Source organism: Rhinoraja longicauda, chromosome 25 (genome assembly GCF_053455715.1).
Source record: "Rhinoraja longicauda isolate Sanriku21f chromosome 25, sRhiLon1.1, whole genome shotgun sequence".
Classification (NCBI taxonomy): Eukaryota; Metazoa; Chordata; class Chondrichthyes; order Rajiformes; family Arhynchobatidae; genus Rhinoraja; species Rhinoraja longicauda.
This window is the reverse complement of record NC_135977.1, coordinates 8,372,998-8,393,554: the sequence shown is the minus strand read 5'-3', so window position 1 is coordinate 8,393,554 and position 20,557 is coordinate 8,372,998. Positions and strand designations below refer to the sequence as shown.

General features: G+C 47.7%; 1 protein-coding gene and 1 non-coding gene across 2 annotated transcripts in view; one reads left to right on the top strand and one right to left on the bottom strand.

The window, feature by feature from the left end:
• The window catches only part of LOC144606059 (2'-5'-oligoadenylate synthase 3-like), a 69,603-nt gene extending 52,552 nt beyond the window's left edge, over positions 1 to 17,051 (top strand). Inside the window, exons 20-26 of the mRNA XM_078421848.1 lie at positions 5,372 to 5,489; positions 7,700 to 7,867; positions 10,226 to 10,520; positions 12,091 to 12,263; positions 13,669 to 13,922; positions 14,449 to 14,581; positions 15,699 to 17,051. Of these exons, the coding sequence (XP_078277974.1) occupies positions 5,372 to 5,489; positions 7,700 to 7,867; positions 10,226 to 10,520; positions 12,091 to 12,263; positions 13,669 to 13,922; positions 14,449 to 14,581; positions 15,699 to 15,716 (1,159 nt within the window). The 3' untranslated portion in view covers positions 15,717 to 17,051. The remainder of the gene's footprint in view (positions 1 to 5,371; positions 5,490 to 7,699; positions 7,868 to 10,225; positions 10,521 to 12,090; positions 12,264 to 13,668; positions 13,923 to 14,448; positions 14,582 to 15,698) is intronic.
• Positions 13,519 to 13,595, bottom strand: trnai-uau (transfer RNA isoleucine (anticodon UAU)). The gene has a single exon. It is a non-coding gene; the product is annotated as a tRNA-Ile (tRNA).
• Positions 17,052 to 20,557: the final 3,506 nt, after the last annotated feature.

Below are 20,557 nucleotides of genomic sequence, written 5' to 3'. Positions count from 1 at the left end.
GGGTGTCTGGGGTTTTGGGGAAAAGGCAGGAAAATGGGTTTGAGAGGGAAAGACAGATCAACCTTGATTCAATGGCGGAGTGTACTCGATGTGCCAAACTTTAACTTGACGACAGACACAAAATGCTGGAGTAACTCAGCGGGACCAGGCAGCTTCTCAGGGGAGAAGGAATGGATGATGTTTTGGGTCGAGACCCTTCTTCAGACTGACAAAAGCTTTAACTTGATGACTATGTCTTTGTCCTGCCCCCACCTTTCCTCCAGTTTTATTTACCGCCCTCCCACCCCACCACAATCAGTTCGAAGAAGGCTCCCGACCTAAAACATCTACCCATGATCTCCAGAGACCCTGACATCCTGAGTTACTCCAGGACTTTGCGATTTTTGAAATCTGCAGGTCATTGTGTCTCCATTTGTGGAGGAAATGTGCAGGAGACGTTTCAGGTCAGGACAGTTCTCTAGGCCGGTAGTAGTAGGGGAGAGAAAACTGGAGGTGGGGGACAAAGTGTGGTAAGTGACAGGTGGATACAGATGTGGGGGGTTTATGAGTGGCATACGGCAGGACAAAGGCTAGAGTGGAACAGGAGATAGAAGGTGTCAGATAAGGAGAGAAGGCAGAGTGAGGGGTATCGGTGGGATGGGACTGGTGGGTGGGGGGAAGGCGACGGGATCATGGGGGAAATAGGTGAACATTGGGAGAAGGGGCAGTGGAAAAAGAGGGGAGTATCTAAAATTGGAGAATTTAATGTTCATACTGTGTAGGAAGGAACTGCAGAAGCCGCTTTAATACCGAAGTTAGATACAAAGTGCTGGAGTAATTCAGCGGCCCAGGCAGCATATCTGGAGAAAACGGATGGGTGAAGTTTCGGGTCGGGACTCTTCTTCAGCCTGGAAGTAGAGGGGTGGGGAGACTGGAGGTAGAAAAAGGCCAGAATAAATCAGGGCTGTTAATAGATGACCAAGGACAGGTAAAGTCATGATGGCCCTGACCACCACGTGAATTAACCTCCCATCGATTGACTCCGTTTACACTTTCCCCTGCCTCGGCAAGGCCAGCTGAATAATCAAGGACTAGTCTCACCCCGGTCACTCCCTCTTCTCCCCTCTCCCATCAGACAAGTGGTACAGAAGTGTCAAAACGCACACCTCCAGATTCAGGGACAGTTTCTCCACTGCAGTTATCAGACACCAGAAGCATCCTATCACCAACAGTAGGTCCTGACATACCGTCTATCTCATTGGAGACCCTATCTTTAATTGGGCTTTACTGGACTTTATCTTGCACTAAACATTATTCCCTTTATCCTGTATCTGTATACTGTGGCCAGCTTGATTGTGATCATCGCTAGTGTTTCTGCTGACTGGATAGTATACAACAACAAAGCTGTTCCCTGTACCTTGGTAAACATGACAATAAACGAACGAACTAACTGGATGTAGAGGCTGGTGAGGACCAGGGGAACTCCATCTTGTTCCATCTCGGGGGAGGGGGGAGCAAGAGCAGACAATGGGAGTCAGAGGAGACACGGGTGAGAGATCAGTGTAGGAAGCAACTGCAGATGCTGGTTTAAACCGAAGATAGACACAAAGTGCTGGAGTAACTCAACGGGCCAGGCAGCATCTCTGGATAGAAGGAAGAGGTGGCGTTTCGGGTTGAGACCCTTCTTCGGACAGAGGGATCGATCTACAACAGCTGGGGTGAAGCCACAGTAGGCCCGGACAGTGTAGGCCCGGACAGTGTAGGCCCTGACAGTGTAGGCCCGGACAGTGTAGGCCCGGACAGTGTAGGCCCGGGCGCCGCCTAACGGAGGTTGCATAGCAACCCGCCTCCCAGCCCGGGCAGCCGCCATTGGTGTAGTGGGAGCACGTGGCCGCTGGCTGGGTGAGGTCACATGGGGCGCGGGGCAGTGATGTCACATTGTCCGTTATATGGGGGTGAGATAGTTGGCAACCCTACTGAAGAAAGAAGACATAGAGTGTGTACATGTACCTGTCCAAATGTTTCTTAAAGGTTGCGATAAAATCTGCCTCAACTACCTCCTCCGGCAGCTTGTTCTATATGCCCACCATCCTCTGTGTGAAAACATTGCCCCCTCAGGTTCCTATTAAATCTTTCCCCTCTCCATCTTAAACCTATATCCTCTGGTTCTTGATTCCACTACTCTGGGTAAAAGACTCTACAACTACTATATCTATTCATGGTCTCTCCACCTCCATAAGATCCTCATCCACCTGTGCTGCAAGGAATACAGTCCTCACCTGCCCAACCTCTCCCTGGAGCTCAGGCCCACAATCCCTGACAACATCCTCGTAAATCTTCTCTGCACCCTTTCCAGCTTCCAGTCTGCTACTTAAAACGAACTTGTCTTCACTGAAACAGGGCGCCTGTCCAGAGGTGCTGCCTGAGCCACTGCGTTACTCCAGCCCTTTTGCGTCTGTTTCTGTAAACAGACAGCACCTGCAGTTCTTTGTATCCTCACATAAAACTTATTTTCACCATCGGCCAGTTTTGACAAAAACCCTTCTGAATTGTCATCGCTGTTTCTCTTGTTCCAGTTGCCGCCAGGCCTGTCAATTGTTGTCGCTATCTTTTGAGTTCCTGAAGTTGATGTTGACTTCGTTCTTTTGCTGCGTCAGACCAGGAAATAGAAACTCGAAACTTAACCCGATAACGGGGAAATGGAAACCAAGTGCTTTCAAACACTGGCAGGTCAGGCAGGGAGACTGTTATGGCGAGTCTGGAGGCTTGTACTTTGTTAAAGAAGTTTATTGCGGTAGCAATATTCAATTACAAAGGATAACAACCGAGATTACAGACAACCATTAACTCAAACTGTTCACATCGAAGTTCTCTCCCCACTGACTGGTTTTGGGCGCCAAAACCACCACGTGACCTTACTGGCCAATCCGAGGGTTCGACTCTCAGGACCAAACCCTATGGTCGCTACATGACCCCCCCCACCCCAGAACCCAAGGTACGGAACCTAGCAGGGAGCCGGATTTCACGACCAGAACGAGTAATGAGAGGGGCTGCAGGAACCACAGGAGCAGGAGGTCCCGGATCGGGGGAAATTGCAGGAGGACGGCCCCGTCGAGGCGGTTGACCGACCAGGACAGGGCGGTCCTGATCCAAGTGTGCAGGTTTGAGCCTGGACACAGAGACGAGCTCACTCCTACCCCCAACATCCAAGGTGAAGGTGACCGTCCCTTTACGCAACACGCGGAACGGTCCTTCATAGTCCCTCTGCAACAGGGAACGATGGGCATCCCTACGCAGAAACACAAACTCACAGTCCTTCAAGGCAGGCGGTTCATGCACCATGGAACACCCGTGACGCGAAGTAGGAACCGGAGCCAGGGAACCCACCCGCGCCCGTAGTGATGCTAAAACCGACGGAACCGAGGGCTGCTGACCAGAGGACTCCGGAAGGAAATCCCCGGGCACTCTGAGTGGCGAGCCATATACCAGTTCCGCGGACGAAGTTCCGAGATCCTGCTTAGGAGCAGTACGGATGCCCAAAAGGACCCAGGGGAGCTGGTCTACCCAGTCAGGGCCGTCCAACCGCGCACTGAGGGCCGCCTTAAGTTGCCGGTGAAACTTTAAGTTGCCGTTAAGACGCCAGTAATCTCCACATGGTCTCCACCCCCCAGAGACTTTGGAGACCATATGCAACGGAGAGGCCCACGGGCTGTCGGAACGACGGGCAATGCCCATTTGTTCCATCTTCTGAAATTCTTCACGCGCTACCATCAGTTTGTCCGGCGGCAACCTCCGGGCCCGAGCGAAAACGGGGGGGCCCTCGGTTGAAATGTCATGGACAACGCCGTGCTTTGCAGAAGGGGCATCGAAACGCTGAACGAGCAGCTCCGGAAACTCAGCCAGGACCGCAGCATACGGGTCGGAGGCCGCGACTACGGCCTGGACAGTCGGGCTGGGCGGGGTGGCAGGCGGTGGAGCAGCGGGCTCATCACTGCTAGCGGAGGATCGAAGGCCTTTACCTCGGACATCGGCTACTAGCGAAAATGCCCAGAGGAAATCTGCGCCCAGGATCGCCTGGCTGACTTCCGCGACGATAAACGACCATTCGTACGTGCGGGTGCCGAAAGACAGAGACATTGCCCGCGTACCATACGTGCGGATGGGGGTAGGCCCTCTCTTACCCGATCGGGCTTCAAGGTCGGTCGGCGGTACAATGCTGACTATGGCTCCCGTGTCGACCAAGAACTCTGTGTCCATGAATCGATCTCTGACGTAGTGGCGTCGGTTCTGGCCAATCACAACTGCCTCTATGTACGATCAGCCGAGGCATTTCCCGAGAAAGTGCAAGGTGAGCGGCAGTTGCGGGCTTCTCCACCCCATCTCAGATGATAATAACACCAGCCGCGCTTGTGCGGATCTTTTTGGCGGGGTTTCAGAGAAATGGCGGGAGTCGCGGCGCCATCTTGGTGTCGCGGCGGGCTGCCCGATGGTGCCGAGACCCTGTTGATTGAACTGTGTTTTTTCGATTTCGATGCCATGAGCGCATCGGCTTTCTCCGCGTATGCCACGGGGTCCTTAAAAGAACAATCCGTGAGCATAAGCCTAACATCTTCTGGAAGTTGCTATCCGAATGCCTGCTCGAACATGAGGCAATCCTTATGCTCACCTGCCAGCGCCAACATTTCGGCCATGAGGGCGGACGGCAGCCGATCTCCGAGATCCGGTAGGTGCATAAGCCTCTCAGCTCGATCATGCCTACTGAATCCAAAGGTTCGAAGCATGAGTACCTTCAGAGCCTCGTACTCGCCCTCTACCGGAGGGAAAGTGATGAACTGCATCACCCGCGCGGACGTCTCAGGCGGTAGAGCGCTGACCAGGTAATAATACTTCGTCTCGTCCACCGAGATGTTTCTCAGGTGGAACTGAGCTTCAGCATGGGCAAACCAAAGGTGTGGCTGATGCGCCCAAAACGGAGGAAGCTGAACGCTGACCGCGTTTAGCTGCGGTACGCCGGGTGTTAGAACAGAAGAAGGGGCATCTTGTCCCTCCATGGTAGATGATTGGCTAGATCACGTCGGGGTCACCAATGGGGGATATTCAATTACGAAGGATAACAACCGAGATTACAGACAACCATTAACTCAAACTGTTCACATCGAAGTTCTCTTCCCACTGACTGGTTTTGGGCTCCAAAACCACCACGTGACCTTGCTGGCCAATCAGAGGGCTCGACTTTCAGGACCAAACCCTATGGTCGCTACACTGTTGACTTTATCTCACAAGCAGGGAGACTGTTGACTTTATCTGAGAAAACACATTTGTCCTCCACTCGTCCGAAACTTAGTTAATTTATAGATTGACCGCGGGTTCATAATTTATAATAAATAACTAGACCAAGTGGACCCGTTGGACCCAAACCTCTTCTGCATTGGTGCAGCACCCTGTCCTCCCCCCCTCCCCTCTCTCCCCCCCTCATTTGCACCAGGAATCCAACCCTGCGCACAGTGGAGGTGAGTTGTCTTTAGTGTGTGGGATTATTTTTCACAAATCTGATGCATAATTTTACAGATAAACACACAATGAACGGCATGAAATGACAAATGAAGAGGAATATTATTTATGTCATTACACTGTGTTTAATGAGCTGTTGCGGTTTGAGATTGTTTCACTGAAAGAGGGAACATGTTACCATGTATCCATGTTAAATTAATCTATCTAATATGTTACCATGTATCCGTGTTCTCCACAGATGCTGCCTGACCTGCTTAATTACTCCACCACTTTGTGTCTTTTTTTTCTTTGGTAAACCAGCATCTGCAGTTCCTTGCGTTAAAAAAAATATATATATTTAGTTCATTGGCGTTGCCTGAATTTGCGCGGAGGTGCCGCCTCTCCGGGTCTCTCGCCAATTCGCTGCGTCCGTTCTCAGACCGAGAGAAGGACTTGACGAGGCGAGAGAAGCCGGAGAGAGCATCGGCAGAGTGGCGGAGAGTCGCTGCCGACCCCGGGGGAGGGAGGGAGGGGGAGGGAGGGAGGGAGGGGGAGGGGGAGGGAGAGGGGGAGGGAGGGGGAGGGGAGGGGGGGGGAGGGGGAGGGAGGGGGAGGGAGGGAGGGAGGGGGAGGGAGGGAGGGAGGGGGAGGGAGAGAGAGAGAGAGAGAGAGAGAGAGAGAGAGAGAGAGAGAGAGAGAGAGAGAGCCAAATCACTGGATGGATTTAAGAGAGAGTTAGATAGAGCTCTAGGTTGCTAGTGGAATCAAGGGATATGGGGAGAAGGCAGGTACGGGTTATTGATTGTGGACGATCAGCCATGATCACAACGAATGGCGGTGATGGCTCGAAGGGCCGAATGGCCTCCTCCTGCACCTATTTTCTATGTTTCTATCAGGACCGAAGAAGGGGCTGGCGTCCGGCGGGGTTTTACAGGGAGATAAGAGAACCGTGTTATAGCCTTTCAGTGGGAGGAAGCGGCGAGGGAGGGACTTGTGAGGAATCTTGCAGGAGGCGAGATGGACATCGAACGGCAACAGATCTAATGAGGCGGTTGATGAAATGTCAGAGCCGCTACCTGCTGTGACAGTTCGCCAGGTGTTCGCTCTTGCGGGGGGAGGGCTGGCACTCGGGAGATTCCCTGAGCGTCGGTGCCCAGGGAATTTGTGAGCGCTCCGCCTCCGACCGAGCAGGGCTGGGTGGGTGAGCGCTTGAGAGACGCCTAAGAGATTTAATAATGAAAACGTGGAAATTAAAAACACTCCCAAGGGAGAGGAGAGAGAGGGAGGGAGGGGGGGGGGGGGGGGGAGAATTAACCCGGAGAATGAAAACCCATAAGCGCCTGGCGGTCCAACCCTGAACCGCCCTCAAATACGGGACAACCCAATTTAGCCCAAAATACGGAATGTCCCGGCTAATACGGGACAGTTGGCAACCCTATCAGAGAGTGATACAGCGTGGAAACAGGCCCTTCGGCCCAACTTGCGCACACCGGCCAACATGTCCCATCTGCACTAGTCCCACCTGCCCCCGTTTGATCCATATCCCTCCAAACCTGTCCTATCCATGTACTTGTCTAACTTTCTTAATCGTTGGGATAGTCTCAGCCTAAACTACTTCTTCTGGCAGCTTGTTCCATGCACATACCACCCTCTGTGTGAAAAAGTTACCCCTCAGATTCCTCATAAATCTTTTCCCCTACGGCTATGGCCTCTGGTACTTCCTACAGTCCCTTGTCCAGCGCCCACTCCCACCAGATGAAAGACTTAATAGCAATCTAAGGGGTAACTTTGTCACACAGTGTGACAGTGGTGACAGTGGTGACAGTGGTGGTGGGTGTATGGAACAAACTGCCGGAGGAGGTAGTTGAGGCAGGGGCTATCACAACATTTAAGAAACATTTAGACAGGTACTGGGATAGGACAGGTTTAGAGGGATGTGCGCCAAACGCTGGCAGGTGGGATTAGTGTAGGTTGGTGTGGACAAGTTGGGATGAGGGGCCTGTTTCCACACTGTATCACGCTGTGACTGGAAACATCGGCAATCCTTTCTCTCCGCAGATGCTGCCTGACCTGTTGAGTTCTTCCAGCACTTTGTGACCTGCTGTATTCAGACTTGGCATTGACTCTGTATACTGAGTGATCTATTTCCATACCTGAAGGATTTTGTGATTCTCTTCAGAGCTCCTATCGAAGTTAACTTTGCTGAATTCTATCTTTTCTTTTATTACAGAAAAGAGTTATGGATTTGTTTCATACGCCACCCAGTGAACTGGACACATTTATTTACTTACATCTCCAACCTGATGAAAGATTTTTGAAACAAGTGGCTGAGACCATTGACAAGATTTGTACGTTCTTAAAGGGCCAATGTCCCTATAAAATCAGTAAAGCTGTGAAGGTGAGATGACAGAATTGTATACTGAACGGAAATAGGCAGTGGTACAGAAAATAGACACAGAGTGCTGGAGTAACTCAGGGACAAGCTGCATCTCCGGAGAGAAGGAATGCGTGACGTTTTGGGTTGAGACCCTTCTTCAGACTGAGATTCAGGGGAGAGGGAGATATAAATAAGGAAGGGTAAAGTGGTAAGTGTAAGGGTGAAAATGAGACATCAAAAGAGATGCAGCTTAAGGAAAATGTAGAATAGCTTTGTCAGTTAGGAGATGGTGACAACAAAGCAAACAGAGATCAAATGTAATCAGGGGGACGGTCGGACTGGTCAGAGAACTGGGAAGGGGAGGGATGGAGAGAGACGGAAAACAATGGTTACTTGAAGTTAGAGAAGACAATACTCATACCGCTGGGGTGTAAGCTGCCCAAGCGAAATATGAGGTGCTGTTCCTCCAATTTGCGCTGGGCCTCACCGACAATGGGGGAGGCCCAGGACAGAAAGGTCAGTGTGGGAATGGGAGGGGAAGTTAAAGTGTTTATCGACCAGGAGATCAGGCGGGGTTTAGGCAGACTGAGTGGGGTGTTCAGCGAAACGATCGCTTGGTCTCGCCAATATATAGGAGTCCACACCTGGAACAGCAGATACAGTAGATTATGGTACGGAGTGGAACACAAAGAAGGTCTCAGGATCACTGGTGCTGCCCTGTGGCCACAGGGACCCGGGTTTGATCCTGACCTCAGGTGATGTCTGTGTGTGGAGTTTGCACCTTCACACTGTGACTGCATGGGTTTCCCACGTGCCCCAATTTCCTCCCACAATCCAATGACCTGTGGGTTTGTAGGTTAATTGGCCTCTGTGAATTGCCCCGGATGTGTAGGGAGTGGAACTGATGTGAACGGGTGATCGATGGTTGGCATGGACTCAGTGGGCAGAAGGGCTGTATCTTTAAACTAAAATTTCATACTCCTGATTTCTCATGCCCAAGAGGTGAGGAGGATTTTCTTTGGCTAAAGAGGGTGGTAAATCTGTGGAATTTATTGTCACAGATAGTTGTGGAGGCGAAGTCTTTGGGATTTTTTAAAGCGGAGATTGACAGGTTCAGGGTTAGGGTGTCACGGGTTACAGGAAGAAGGCAGGAGAATTGGGTTGAGAGAGAAAGATAGATCAACCATGATTGAACAGCAGAGTAGTCTCGATGGGCCAAAGGGCTTAATTCTGCTCCTATGACTTATGAACATATGAAGAGTTATGATCACAGCAATCAACCATGGTCATGGTATTCTATGCTTGACAACTAACCCACTGCCTGGATTCATGAGTGGTATTGAGCCTTTTGTGAGATCAAGGCAACTGTAGTAGGCCGAGCCATCTCAAGCACAAGATAAGTTAATAACCCTGTATTTAATTTAGAAATACAGCGTGGAAAATGGCCCTTCTGCCCTCCGAGTCTACACTGCCCATTGTTCACCCATTCACACTAGTTCTATGTTATTCCACTTTTCCTCCAATTGCTACCCTTATGTATCTGTACAATGTAAATGGTTTGATTGTAATCACTTATTGTCTTTCTGATGACTGGTTAGCACACAACAAAAGCTTTTCACTGTACCTCGGTACACGCGACAATAAACTAAACTGAAACTGAAACAAATTAGGGGCAATTTTACACTTGCCAAATAACCTACAAACCTGCACGTCTTTGGGATTTGGGTGGAAACCGGAGCACCCAGAGGAAACCCACACAGTCACATGGAGATTGTGCAAACTCCACACAGACAGCACCCGAGGTCAGGATCAAACCCAGGTCCCTGGCGTTGTGAGGCAGTGGCTCTTGCTGGTGCATGACTGTGCCACCCACATTTCTAATCCAACAGAAATAGGCCACCAGGCTCATTTAAATGATGGTTTATCAGTATTTGAACCAATAACCCTTGATATATGCAATCAATTATTTGTCATTCTACCAAAGGACCTTACCATACACTCTACCACAAGAGTAGACTCTAGATTTCGACAACTTTTTTGTGAATAAGTGGTAGAGTTGCTGCCTTACAGCGCCAGAGACCCAGGTTCGATCCTGACTACGGTTGCTGTCTGCACGGAGTGTGTACGTTCTCCCCTTGATCGCGTGGGTTTTCTCTGGGTGCTCCGGTTTCCTCGCACACTCCAAAGACGTACAGGTTTGTAGGTTAATTGACTTTGGTAAAAGATTATAAATTGTCCCTGGTGCGTTGGAAGGGGATCACCGGTTAGCGAGGACTCAGTGGGCCAAAGGGCCTGTTTACGTGCTGCATCTCTAAACTAAACAAAAACTAAAAATCATTTATTTAAAAGATTGTATTGTTGTTTTGCCTCTTCTTTTAGGGTGGCTCCCTTGGAAAAGGAACAGCTGTAAAAAATGGCTCTGATGCAGATATGGTTATCTTTCTCAACTACTTCAAGTGTTTTGAAGACCAAAAGAAAAACCGGGCTGATATTTTGAGCAACATTCGTGATCTGTTTTTGAAATACGAGAAAAACATTGGACATCAGATCAAAATGACACCGCCCAGAATAATTCCCTCTTCTTCTTCTCCTCGTTCCCTGAACCTCCAGTTTAAATCCACAGAATCGTCTGATTTTGTTGAGGTCGATGTTCTCCCTGCATATGATGCCTTAGGTAGGAGGCTTTGAACACATTGAAAATAACCGGTTTAATGGAAAATAAGTTATCCTTTTGATTACATAAAAGGACAATTTTCACTTATTGCAATGTCTTTTTTGAGTTCAGATTGTCCCAAAGAGTTTCATTAAAGTGTAGATATCATTATAATGCACGCATCGGAAAGGTTCAGAGGAATATGGGCTAAAAAGCAGGCAAATAGGACTAGCTTAGCTTAGGACTAGCGGAATCCCGGTCAATGGCGTTGAGTTGGGCTGACCATAGGGCCTGTTTCCATACCATATGACTCTATGATTCTATACGCATAGCAGTCAATTCTCGCATAGCAAGCTTCCACAACAGCAATATGTCAAATGATCAATTCTTTTTTGTGGTGGATGGAAGGAAAAATAATGGTTAGGTAACAGAGGATCAAACCATGGCTTTTCTTAAAATAGGAGCAATGACTCTTGTCCTTTGCTTTTTTGTCGCTGGTCGGTAGTTTAGATTAGTTTAGTTTATTATTGTCACATGTACTGAGGTACAGTGAAAAGTTGTTTTGTTCCATGTTATCCTGTCAGCAGAAAGACCTAAATATGATTACAATCAAGCTATCCACAGTATACAGATACAGAATAAAGGGAATAATGTTTAGTGCGAGGTAAAGTAGGAATTGGAGGACCTCAGATTCGTACGACATTTTCAATAATGGATTGAAATGTCAGCCTAGATTTTCGTGTTTAAGCCTCTAGAGTGGGTCCGGAATGGATTGCCCAGCGGTAGAGTTGCTGCCTTACAGCACCAGAGATCCGGGTTCAATTCTGACCATGGGTGCCGTCTGTACGGAGTTTCTCCGTTCTCCCTGTGACCGCGTGGGTTTTCTTCCCACACTCCAAAGATGTACAGGTTTGTAGGTTAATTGGCTTGGTATAAATGTAAATTTGTGTGTAGGATTATATTAATGTGCAGGAATCGCTGATCGATTTCTGCGGACTGATTTCACTATTTCACCTGAACCCGAAGGGTCTGTTTCCGCGCTGTAGCTCCAAACTAAACTAAGAGCTGGAACATTATCTTGCTGAGGTTGTCTGACTCTGGATCTCCCTGTGATGTAATTTTTTTTGCCATCTTTGAAGCTGTCAAATATGTTGGAAAAAAACTTTAATTAGTTATCGTGATTGCTTAAGATTTTGCCGAAAAAAGTGAGTGATGAGGAAAAACCTTTTGACCCAGAGAGTTATGAATCTGTGGAATTCTCTCCCACAGAAGGCAGTGGAGGCCAATTCACTGGATGTTTTCAAGAGAGAGTTAGATGTAACTCTTAGGGCTAACGGAATCATAGGGATATGGGGAGAAAGCAGGAACGGGGTACAGCCATGATCATATTGAATGGCAGTGTTGGCTTGAAGGGCAGAATGTCCTACTCCTGCACCTATTTTCTATGTTTCTATGAAATACCATTGATGAATGCCTCCAAGGTTTCCTCATGTTTATATATCGTTCTGTCAATGACAAACATCTTATTAAGTTTAATATTACAGAAATTGTCAGTATCTAAGCAATAAAATGTCACGTTTTTGTCCTGTAGGTCAACTGACAGGGACTCGCCCGAATCATCAGGTCTATGAAGCTCTCATTAAAACTGGAGAACGTGGGGGAGAATTCTCAACATGCTTCACCGAACTTCAGAGAGACTTTATAATAATCCGACCCACTAAACTGAAAGGCCTCATCCGACTTGTGAAGTATTGGTATACTGAGGTATATTTGGAGACTGCTGCTGAAATTGTTCTATGATGAGGTGCATGCAGTTATTTAAGTTGAATTGCTTTTGGAAGAACAAGTGCACATCAAATCACATTGTTCTAGTACATTTGGTCAATCAAGTCCATGTCAGATACCAGTAAATTAATCTTGTTGGTCCATACGCCTGCTGTTCCCTATACCCCTGTAAATGATTCTCTCTCAAGTCCCCATCCAGCCCCACCATGCACTCACCTGATTGTTCCACTATCCCGACACCCTGTTCCATTCCCCCGATCCCCTTCCAACTATCCCTTTCTCCGGCTTCTCGTTTCACTCCTCTTCTCTCCTTATCCTACACCCTTTTGTCTCCTTTTCATTTCTAGCCTTTGTCCATCCATCTGTCAATCAACCCCTCCCCCCCCCCCCACACCCATATCCACCTATCACTTGCCAGACTTTGTCCTGCCCGCTCCTCTTTTCCAGCTTTCTCCTCTTACTCTAACCAGACTGAAAAAGGGCCCTAATACGAAACGTCGTCTATCCAGAGTCCTCCAGAGATGCTGCCTGACCAGCTGAGTTACTCCAGCGCTATGTTTAAAAAAATATATAAATTAGCATTTACAGTTCCTTGTGTCTTCCTTTTGAAGAAACTGATTCATTCTGTTTCAGCCACCTCTACAAGCAGTGTTTCCAGAACGTAACAAATCTTTGTATAGAAGGTTTTTCCTTGCAACCCCTTCTACCTTTGGTTTAAATTTGTCTCCGGTCCTGGAACTAACCAGTATCCATGCTGTAAACTAAACTAAACAATGCACCCAAAACCGTAATAGTTAATTGCGTAAAATATTCTCATCCCTTCGTTAATATTTTTGTTAACTATGTTAAAGTTGAATTTTCCACCTGAGGAAACAGTGAATGGTTCTATAATTTGGCGATTATGTTCTTTAATGTATGGCGTTACGTTCCTTAATTTTTAACTGGTTTAGTTTAGAGATTCAACTTGGAAACAGGCCCTTCGGCCCACCGAGTCTGCACCGACCAGTGATTACCCGTACACTAGTTCTACCCTACACACTAGGAACAATTTACAGATGCCGGTTAATCTACAAACCTGCATGTGGGAGGAAACTGGAGCACCCGGAGAAAACCCACACTGTCACAGGGAGAATGTGCAAACTCCGTGCAGACAGCATCCATAGTTGAAGCCGGGTCTCTGGCACTGTAAAGCAGCAACTCTACTGCTACACCACATTACCGCCCCTAAAGTAATCGCCCGAACAGGGACTCGAACCCTGGACCCTCAGATTATAAGTCTGATGCTCTACCGACTGAGCTATCTATCTGGGCCCTGAAGTTATTCAAACAAGAAAGACACAGTCAATGCCTGAAGGCTCAAATGTTGATTTATTTTATCCGACAGCATGTCCGTCGCCCGTATAAACCCCAACTGAGAGTCGGGGAGGATTTACCACCGAAGTATGCTCTCGAGCTGCTGATCATCTATGCATGGGAGAGCGCTGGGAAGGGAGAAAAGTTCAGCACCGCGGAAGGATTTCGCACCGTTCTGGAACTGATTGTCCAGTACAAACAGCTTTGGATATTTTGGACCAGAAACTACAACTTTGACTCTGACTGCATTGGCAGATTTCTGAAAGAAAAACTTAGAGAACCCAAGTAAGTTATGTTGAAACCATACTTGGCCTTTCTGGAATTCTAGAATCAACACAGCACAGTGAAAGATTATGTGCAATGGGAAGGAACTGCAGATGCTGATTTATACCAACGATAGACACAAATTGCTGGAGTAACTCAGCAGGTCAGGCAGCATCTCTGGAGAAAAAGGATAGGTGATGTTCCGGGTCGGGAGAATTTACTGAAGCCACTTAGCCTACAAACCTGTACGCCTTTGGCGTGTGGGTGGAAACCGGAGAAATCCCACGCAGGTCATGGGGAGAACGTACAAATTCTGTACAGACAGCACCCGTGGTCACGATCGAGCCCAGGACTCTACCGCTGCCCACTGATGTCCTCAGTATTTAGTCTAGGGTACAGAAGGTTAGGAGGCAACAAGGAATCGATGAAAGGGTAAGCAGCCTTAAAGGTTTCCCCAAGAGGTAATTCCCAATGGATTTTGTGGTGTGCAGATCGAGCTAGTAAAATTGTTTTTTGGCTGCTGACTCTTATGTGTTTGAACCTTTAGGCCAATGATCCTCGACCCCGCAGATCCAACAGGTAACACTGCTGCAGCAGCAAGATGGGATCTGGTGGCAGAAGCGGCCGAGGTCTGTTTACAGCAGAACTGTGTGAAAAATGTCATCCCCTGGGATGTTCAGGTAAAATATCACAGGAAACATGCATGGGAATTGGATTATTGTTGCCACATGTACTGAGGTCATGGTGAAAAGCTTTTGTTTGCATGCTTTCCAAATTAAATCAGATAACACCATCCATGATTACAATCAAACCGTACACAAATATAACAGGCAGAGAGAGCACAGAGAAAAATACAAAAGTGCAGAATTCTGTAGCAGTGCACTTCCAGAGACAAAGTTCAATGCCTGCAATGAGGTGGGTTGGAAGATTAGGACTGCGCCCTAGCTTATGGGAAGAATGTTTAGGAAGCATTTACCTATGTTTAAGAAACATTTAGACAGGTACATGGATAGGGCAGGTTTAGAGGGATGTGGGCCAAATGCAGGGAGGTGGGACTAGTGTAGATAGGGGGTGTTGGCTGGTGTGGGCAAGTTAGGCCAAAGGGTCTTATTGTAGACATTGAACTTTGGAAGTGTAATGCCACAGAATTTTGCAGTTTGATATTTTTCTCTTTGCTCTGCCTATCGTACTTGTTTGATTGACTCCATGAATGTTCAGAAATCTGATAACAGAGGGGAAGAAGCTGGTTCTGAGTCTGGTGGTACATGCTTTCAATTTTTTTCTATCGTCTGCCCGATGGGATTGGGGAGAAGAGGGAATGACTGGGGTGAGAAAGGTCCTTGCGAGACACTATGACGTTAGATTCCTCTCATGATTTTGTACACTAAAGTAGACTGAGTAGTATTTTGAGTTTCAGCTTTTAGAGATACAGAATGGAAAAAGGCCATTCAGCCCATCCGAGTCCACGCCGACCATCGTCCACTTCAGTTCTATCTTCTAACCCACTTTCACATCCCCTCCTTACACACTAGTGACAATTTACAGAAGCCAATTAACATACAAACCCGCACATCTTTGGGACACGGGAGGGAACCGGAGCACCTGGTGGAAGACAACACAGTCACAGGGAGAACGTGCAAACTCCACACATGGAGCACTCGTGGTCAGGATGGAACCCGGGTCTCTGGCGCTGTGAGGCAGCAGCTCTCCCTGCTGCACCACAGCGCTGCTACCTGTACAGCAAGATTATAGCAGAGCAGAGGGTAACAATCCTTGTTTATGTTTGTGTTTTTACAGCCTGTGAAGAGCGTGTAATTTCATTGGATTGCTTCACCTTTCCTTTGAATGTCAACCCTTTCTACCCCATTAAACATATTAAACAAGAAGTTGCGGAACACACTGGAAAATCAGTGTCCAATATCTGCCTGGAATGGAATGGCAACATGCTGCAGGATACAAGCACGCTGTCTGATTATGGAATTTTCCATAACGTTACTTTCTTGCTGAAATAAGACTCCAATTGGTGCATCTTGCTTTAACAAAGATTTGCGCAAGGAATCGGTATTGGGGCATTGGAGAGGGATGTCAAAATGCCAATTGCAGTAAATCACTAAACATTTTAATCTGAAATGTAATTCCTGGTATTTTACTGATATATCCAACAAATTGAACAGCTGATTTTTGGTGTCAAGTTGATTATTCCTATTTCCGATTAGGAATCTTGTGAGGCAGTGGTGAAACAGAGGCATTCTTTCTGAAGCAGAGAGGATTAAGGGGAGACTTGGTAAAGGGGTGCACTTCTGAAAGGATGAAAGTGAACGGGAAGTGGGTTGTTAATCAATGGTACTTTAACGTCACCTGCACCGAGATACAGTGAAATTTATTTTTGTGAACAGATTGGCACAGTGGCGCAGCGGTAGAGTTGCTGCCCTACAGCGCCAGAGTCCCAGGTTCGATTCTGACCATGGGTGCTGTCTGAACGGAATTTGTACATTCTCCCTGTGACCACATGTGCCTTCTCCGGGTGATCCGGTTTCCTCCCACACTCCAAAGACGTATATGTTGGTAGGTTGATTGGCTTTGGTAAAAGAACGTAAATTGTCCCTCGTACGTGGGATAGTGCTAGTGAACGGGGATAGTTGGTCTGCGCAGACTCGGTGGGCTAAAGGGCCTGTTTCCATGCTGTATCTCTTAACTGTAGCTTTAAGTTGTGGGGCAAAGTTGAAAAGGAAACATGCACCTTTTTATACACAGAGAGTGGTGGGTGCCTAATGGTGGAGGATATGGTGTTTAAGAGGCTTTTTAGATGAGCTTATGGATATGGTGGGATATGGATCACGTACAGGCAGAAGAGATTAGTTTATGTTGGCATCATGTTCGGCATGGACATTGTGGCTAAAATACCTATTCCTATGCACTACAGTTCACTGCTCCATGCCTGGCCTTGTGTGTGTCTTAGATGGAAGAAATTTTAAATCATTTTATTACTTAATGAAATTATTTGGCAAATAGTGGAAATCTAGTGATTGGTACTACATTGGGAGTGAATCTACATATTGGACCAGTATGATGGGCCAAATGGCTTTTATATAATCTCATTTATAATCTATAATTACTGTCCCAAACAAAGAATAAAAAATTTGCTAATGATTTCGTGTTGATTTAAACTCTGTTACTGATGCATCCAATAAAGTAATTTCTATTACAAAGGCTTTTTTGGAGATTTGTTTCATTCACAGCCTGGGGCTGTGGTGGATGGTAAGAAAAGAAATACAAAGAAATAACCCATATTATTTCTCGTTCTCACCTATCCATCTTTTGCAAATCCATCTGCTGATGCTGCGACCGTGAGTCCTTCACAATATGTTCAACAATCATTGTTTGGTTAAGAGTCACAGAGTGATATAGCATGGAAACAGGCCCTTCAGCCCAACCTGCCCACACCGACCAACATGTCCCATCTACACTGGTCCCCCCTGCCTGCGTTGGCCCATATGCCTCCAACCTATCTTCTACATGTTCGTCTAAATATTTTATTAAATGTTGCGATAGTACCTGCCTCAGCTACCCCCTCTAACAGCTCGTTCCATACACCATCCATCCTTTGTGTAAAAAAGTTACCCCTCAGTTTCCTACTAAATCTTTCCCCCCTCACCTTAAACCTATGTCCTCTGATTCTCGATTCCGCTACGCTGGGCAAGAGACTCTGTGTGTTTACTCAATCTCTCATGATTTTAGCGTTCATATATGTTAAAACATAGAGATCATAAAGTCACGTAGCACAGAAGCAGGGCCTTCAGCGCAACTTGCCCACGATGACTAAGGTGGCCCATCTACACTAGTCCCACCTGCCCGCGTTTGGCCTATCTCTCTCTAAACCTTTCCTATCCATGAACCTGCCCAAATATCTTTTAAATGTTGTTATCGTTTCTGTCTCAACTACCTCCTCAAGCAGCTTGTTCTATAAGAAAATAACTGCAGATGCTGGTACAAATCGATTTATTCACAAAATGCTGGAGCAACTCAGCAGGTCAGGCAGCATCTCGGGAGAGAAGGAATGGGTGACGTTTCGGGTCGAGACCCTTCTTCAGACTGATGTCAGGGGGGCGGGACAAAGGAAGGATATAGGTGGAGAGAGGAAGATAGAGGGAGATCTGGGAAGGGGGAGGGGAAGGGAGGGACAGAGGGACTATCTAAAGTTGGAGAAGTCGACGTTCATACCACTGGGCTGCAAACTGCCCAGGCGAAATATGAGGTGCTGTTCCTCCAATTTCCGGTGGGCCTCACTATGGCACTGGAGGAGGCCCATGACAAAAAGGTCAGACTGGGAATGGGAGGGGGAGTTGAAGTGCTCGGCCACCGGAAGATCAGTTTTGTTAATGCGGACCGAGCGCAGGTGTTCAGCGAAGCGATCGCCGAGCCTGCGCTTGGTTTCGCCGATGTAAATGAGTTGACATCTAGAGCAGCGGATGCAATAGATGAGGTTGGAGGAGGTGCAGGTGAACCTTTGTCTCACCTGGAAAGACTGTTTGGGTCCTTGGATGGAGTTGAGGGGGGAGGTAAAGGGACAGGTGTTGCATCTCGTGCGGTTGCAGGGGTAAGTGCCCGGGGTTGGGGTGGTTTGGGTAGGAAGGGACGAGTGGACCAGGGAGTTACGGAGGGAACGGTCTCTGCGGAACGCAGAGAGGGGAGGGGATGGGAAGATATGGCCAGTGATGGGGTCCCGTTGTAGGTGACGGAAATGTTGGTGGATGATATGTTGGATCCGCTGGCTGGTGGGGTGGAAGGTGAGAACGAGGGGGATTCTGTCCTTGTTGCGAGTGGGGGGAGGGGGAGCAAGAGTGGAGCTGCGGGACGTAGAAGAGACCCTAGTGAGAGCCTCATCTATAATGGAGGAGGGGAAGCCCCGTTTCCTGAAGAACGAGGACATCTCGGAAGCCCTAGTGTGAAACACCTCATCCCGGGCGCAGATGCGGCGTAGACGGAGGAATTGGGAGTAGGGGATAGACTTTTTGCAGGGGACCGGGTTGGGAAGAAGTGTAGTCCAGATAGCTGTGCGAGTCAGTGGGTTTATAGTAAATGTCCGTCACTAGTCTGTCTCCTGTGATGGAGATGGTGAGGTCCAGAAACGGGAGGGAGATGTCGGAGATAGTCCAGGTATATTTAAGGGCAGGATGGAAATTGGAGGTGAAGTGTATGAAGTCAGTGAGTTCTGCATGGGTGCAAGAGGTAGCACCAATGCAGTCATCGATGTAGCGGAGGTAGAGTTCGGGGATGGGGCCAGTGTACGTCTGGAACAGGGATTCTATATCCACCATCCTCTATGTGAAAACGTTGCCCTCAGATTCCTATTAAATCCTTCCCCTCTCACCTTAAGGTTCTTGATTCTTCTACTCTGGGTAAAAGACTCTGTGAAACGACCCTGTCCATTCCCCTCATGGTCCCTTCTTATACATGTCTAGAAGATCACTTCTCATCATCCTATGCTCTAAGGAGTGCAGTCCTAGCCAGCCCAACCTCTTCCTACAGCTCACGCCCTCAGGTCCTGGCAACATCCTCGTGAATCTTCTCTGCACTCTGCACACAGGAGGTTTCCATGATACACTGTGGCCAACATATTTTTTTGCATCTTACAGTTAAAATGTTCATAGCCTGGGATTTTCTCAATCTTCTTTTGATCAATAACCACTTCCATCCTTTAAGCTCAGTGAGAAAACATGAAATTAATAGCAGAAAGGGTTTTGTGAAACTTTTGTGTCCTGTTTACCGTCTCTCAAATGTGTAAATCAAACCCCGTTTATCATCTTCGCTCGAAGAGAGTCATCAGTCTGAAGAAGGGTCTCGACCCGAAATGTCACTCATTCCTTCTCTCCTGAGATGCTGCCTGACCTGCTGAGTTACTCCAGCATTTTGTGAATAAATACCTTCGATTTGTACCAGCATCTGCAGTTATTTTCTTACACTAAAAGCTGGAGTAACCCAGCGGGTCAGGCAGCTTCTCTGGAGAAAAGGAACAGGTGTCGTTTGGGCTGAAACCCCTCTTCAGCCTGAGAGTCAGTGAAGAGGGAAACTAGAGGTAGGAAAAGGTACAGAATCTAATAAAAGGTCTGAAGGGCCGGTAGAAGGTCGGCTGGGGGAGTGCAAGAGGAGGGTACTGGTAGAGGCAGGAGAAGGACTCATCACTGGGTGCTGAGGATCCTTTCCCGTAGAAAGAGGCACGGAGGCGGAGGCGACGGAAGAAAAACTCTACTTCATGGCAGACCTGACGTACTGTTCTGTAACTTTTCATACCTCTCGTTTCCCTCTCAGTCTGAAGAAGGATCCCTACCCGAAACATCACCTATTCGTTTTCTCCAGAGATGCTAGCTAACCCGCAGAGTTGCTCCAGCACTTAGTATCTATCTTTGGTAAAACCAGCATCTGCAGTTCCATCCTACGCATATATTCTTCCTTCAACTGGTTAAACCTACTTGTTGACAGTAAGGCATTATGAGTGATAGGGCGCCCTCTACTGTTTGCAGTGAAATATCTGAAACCATTTGGAAACAGTAAGGTCCCATAGTGTTGTGTAAGAAGGTACTGCAGATGTTGGTTTAAACTGAAGATGGACACTAAAAGCTGGAGTAACTCAACGGGACAGGCAGCATCTCTGGAGA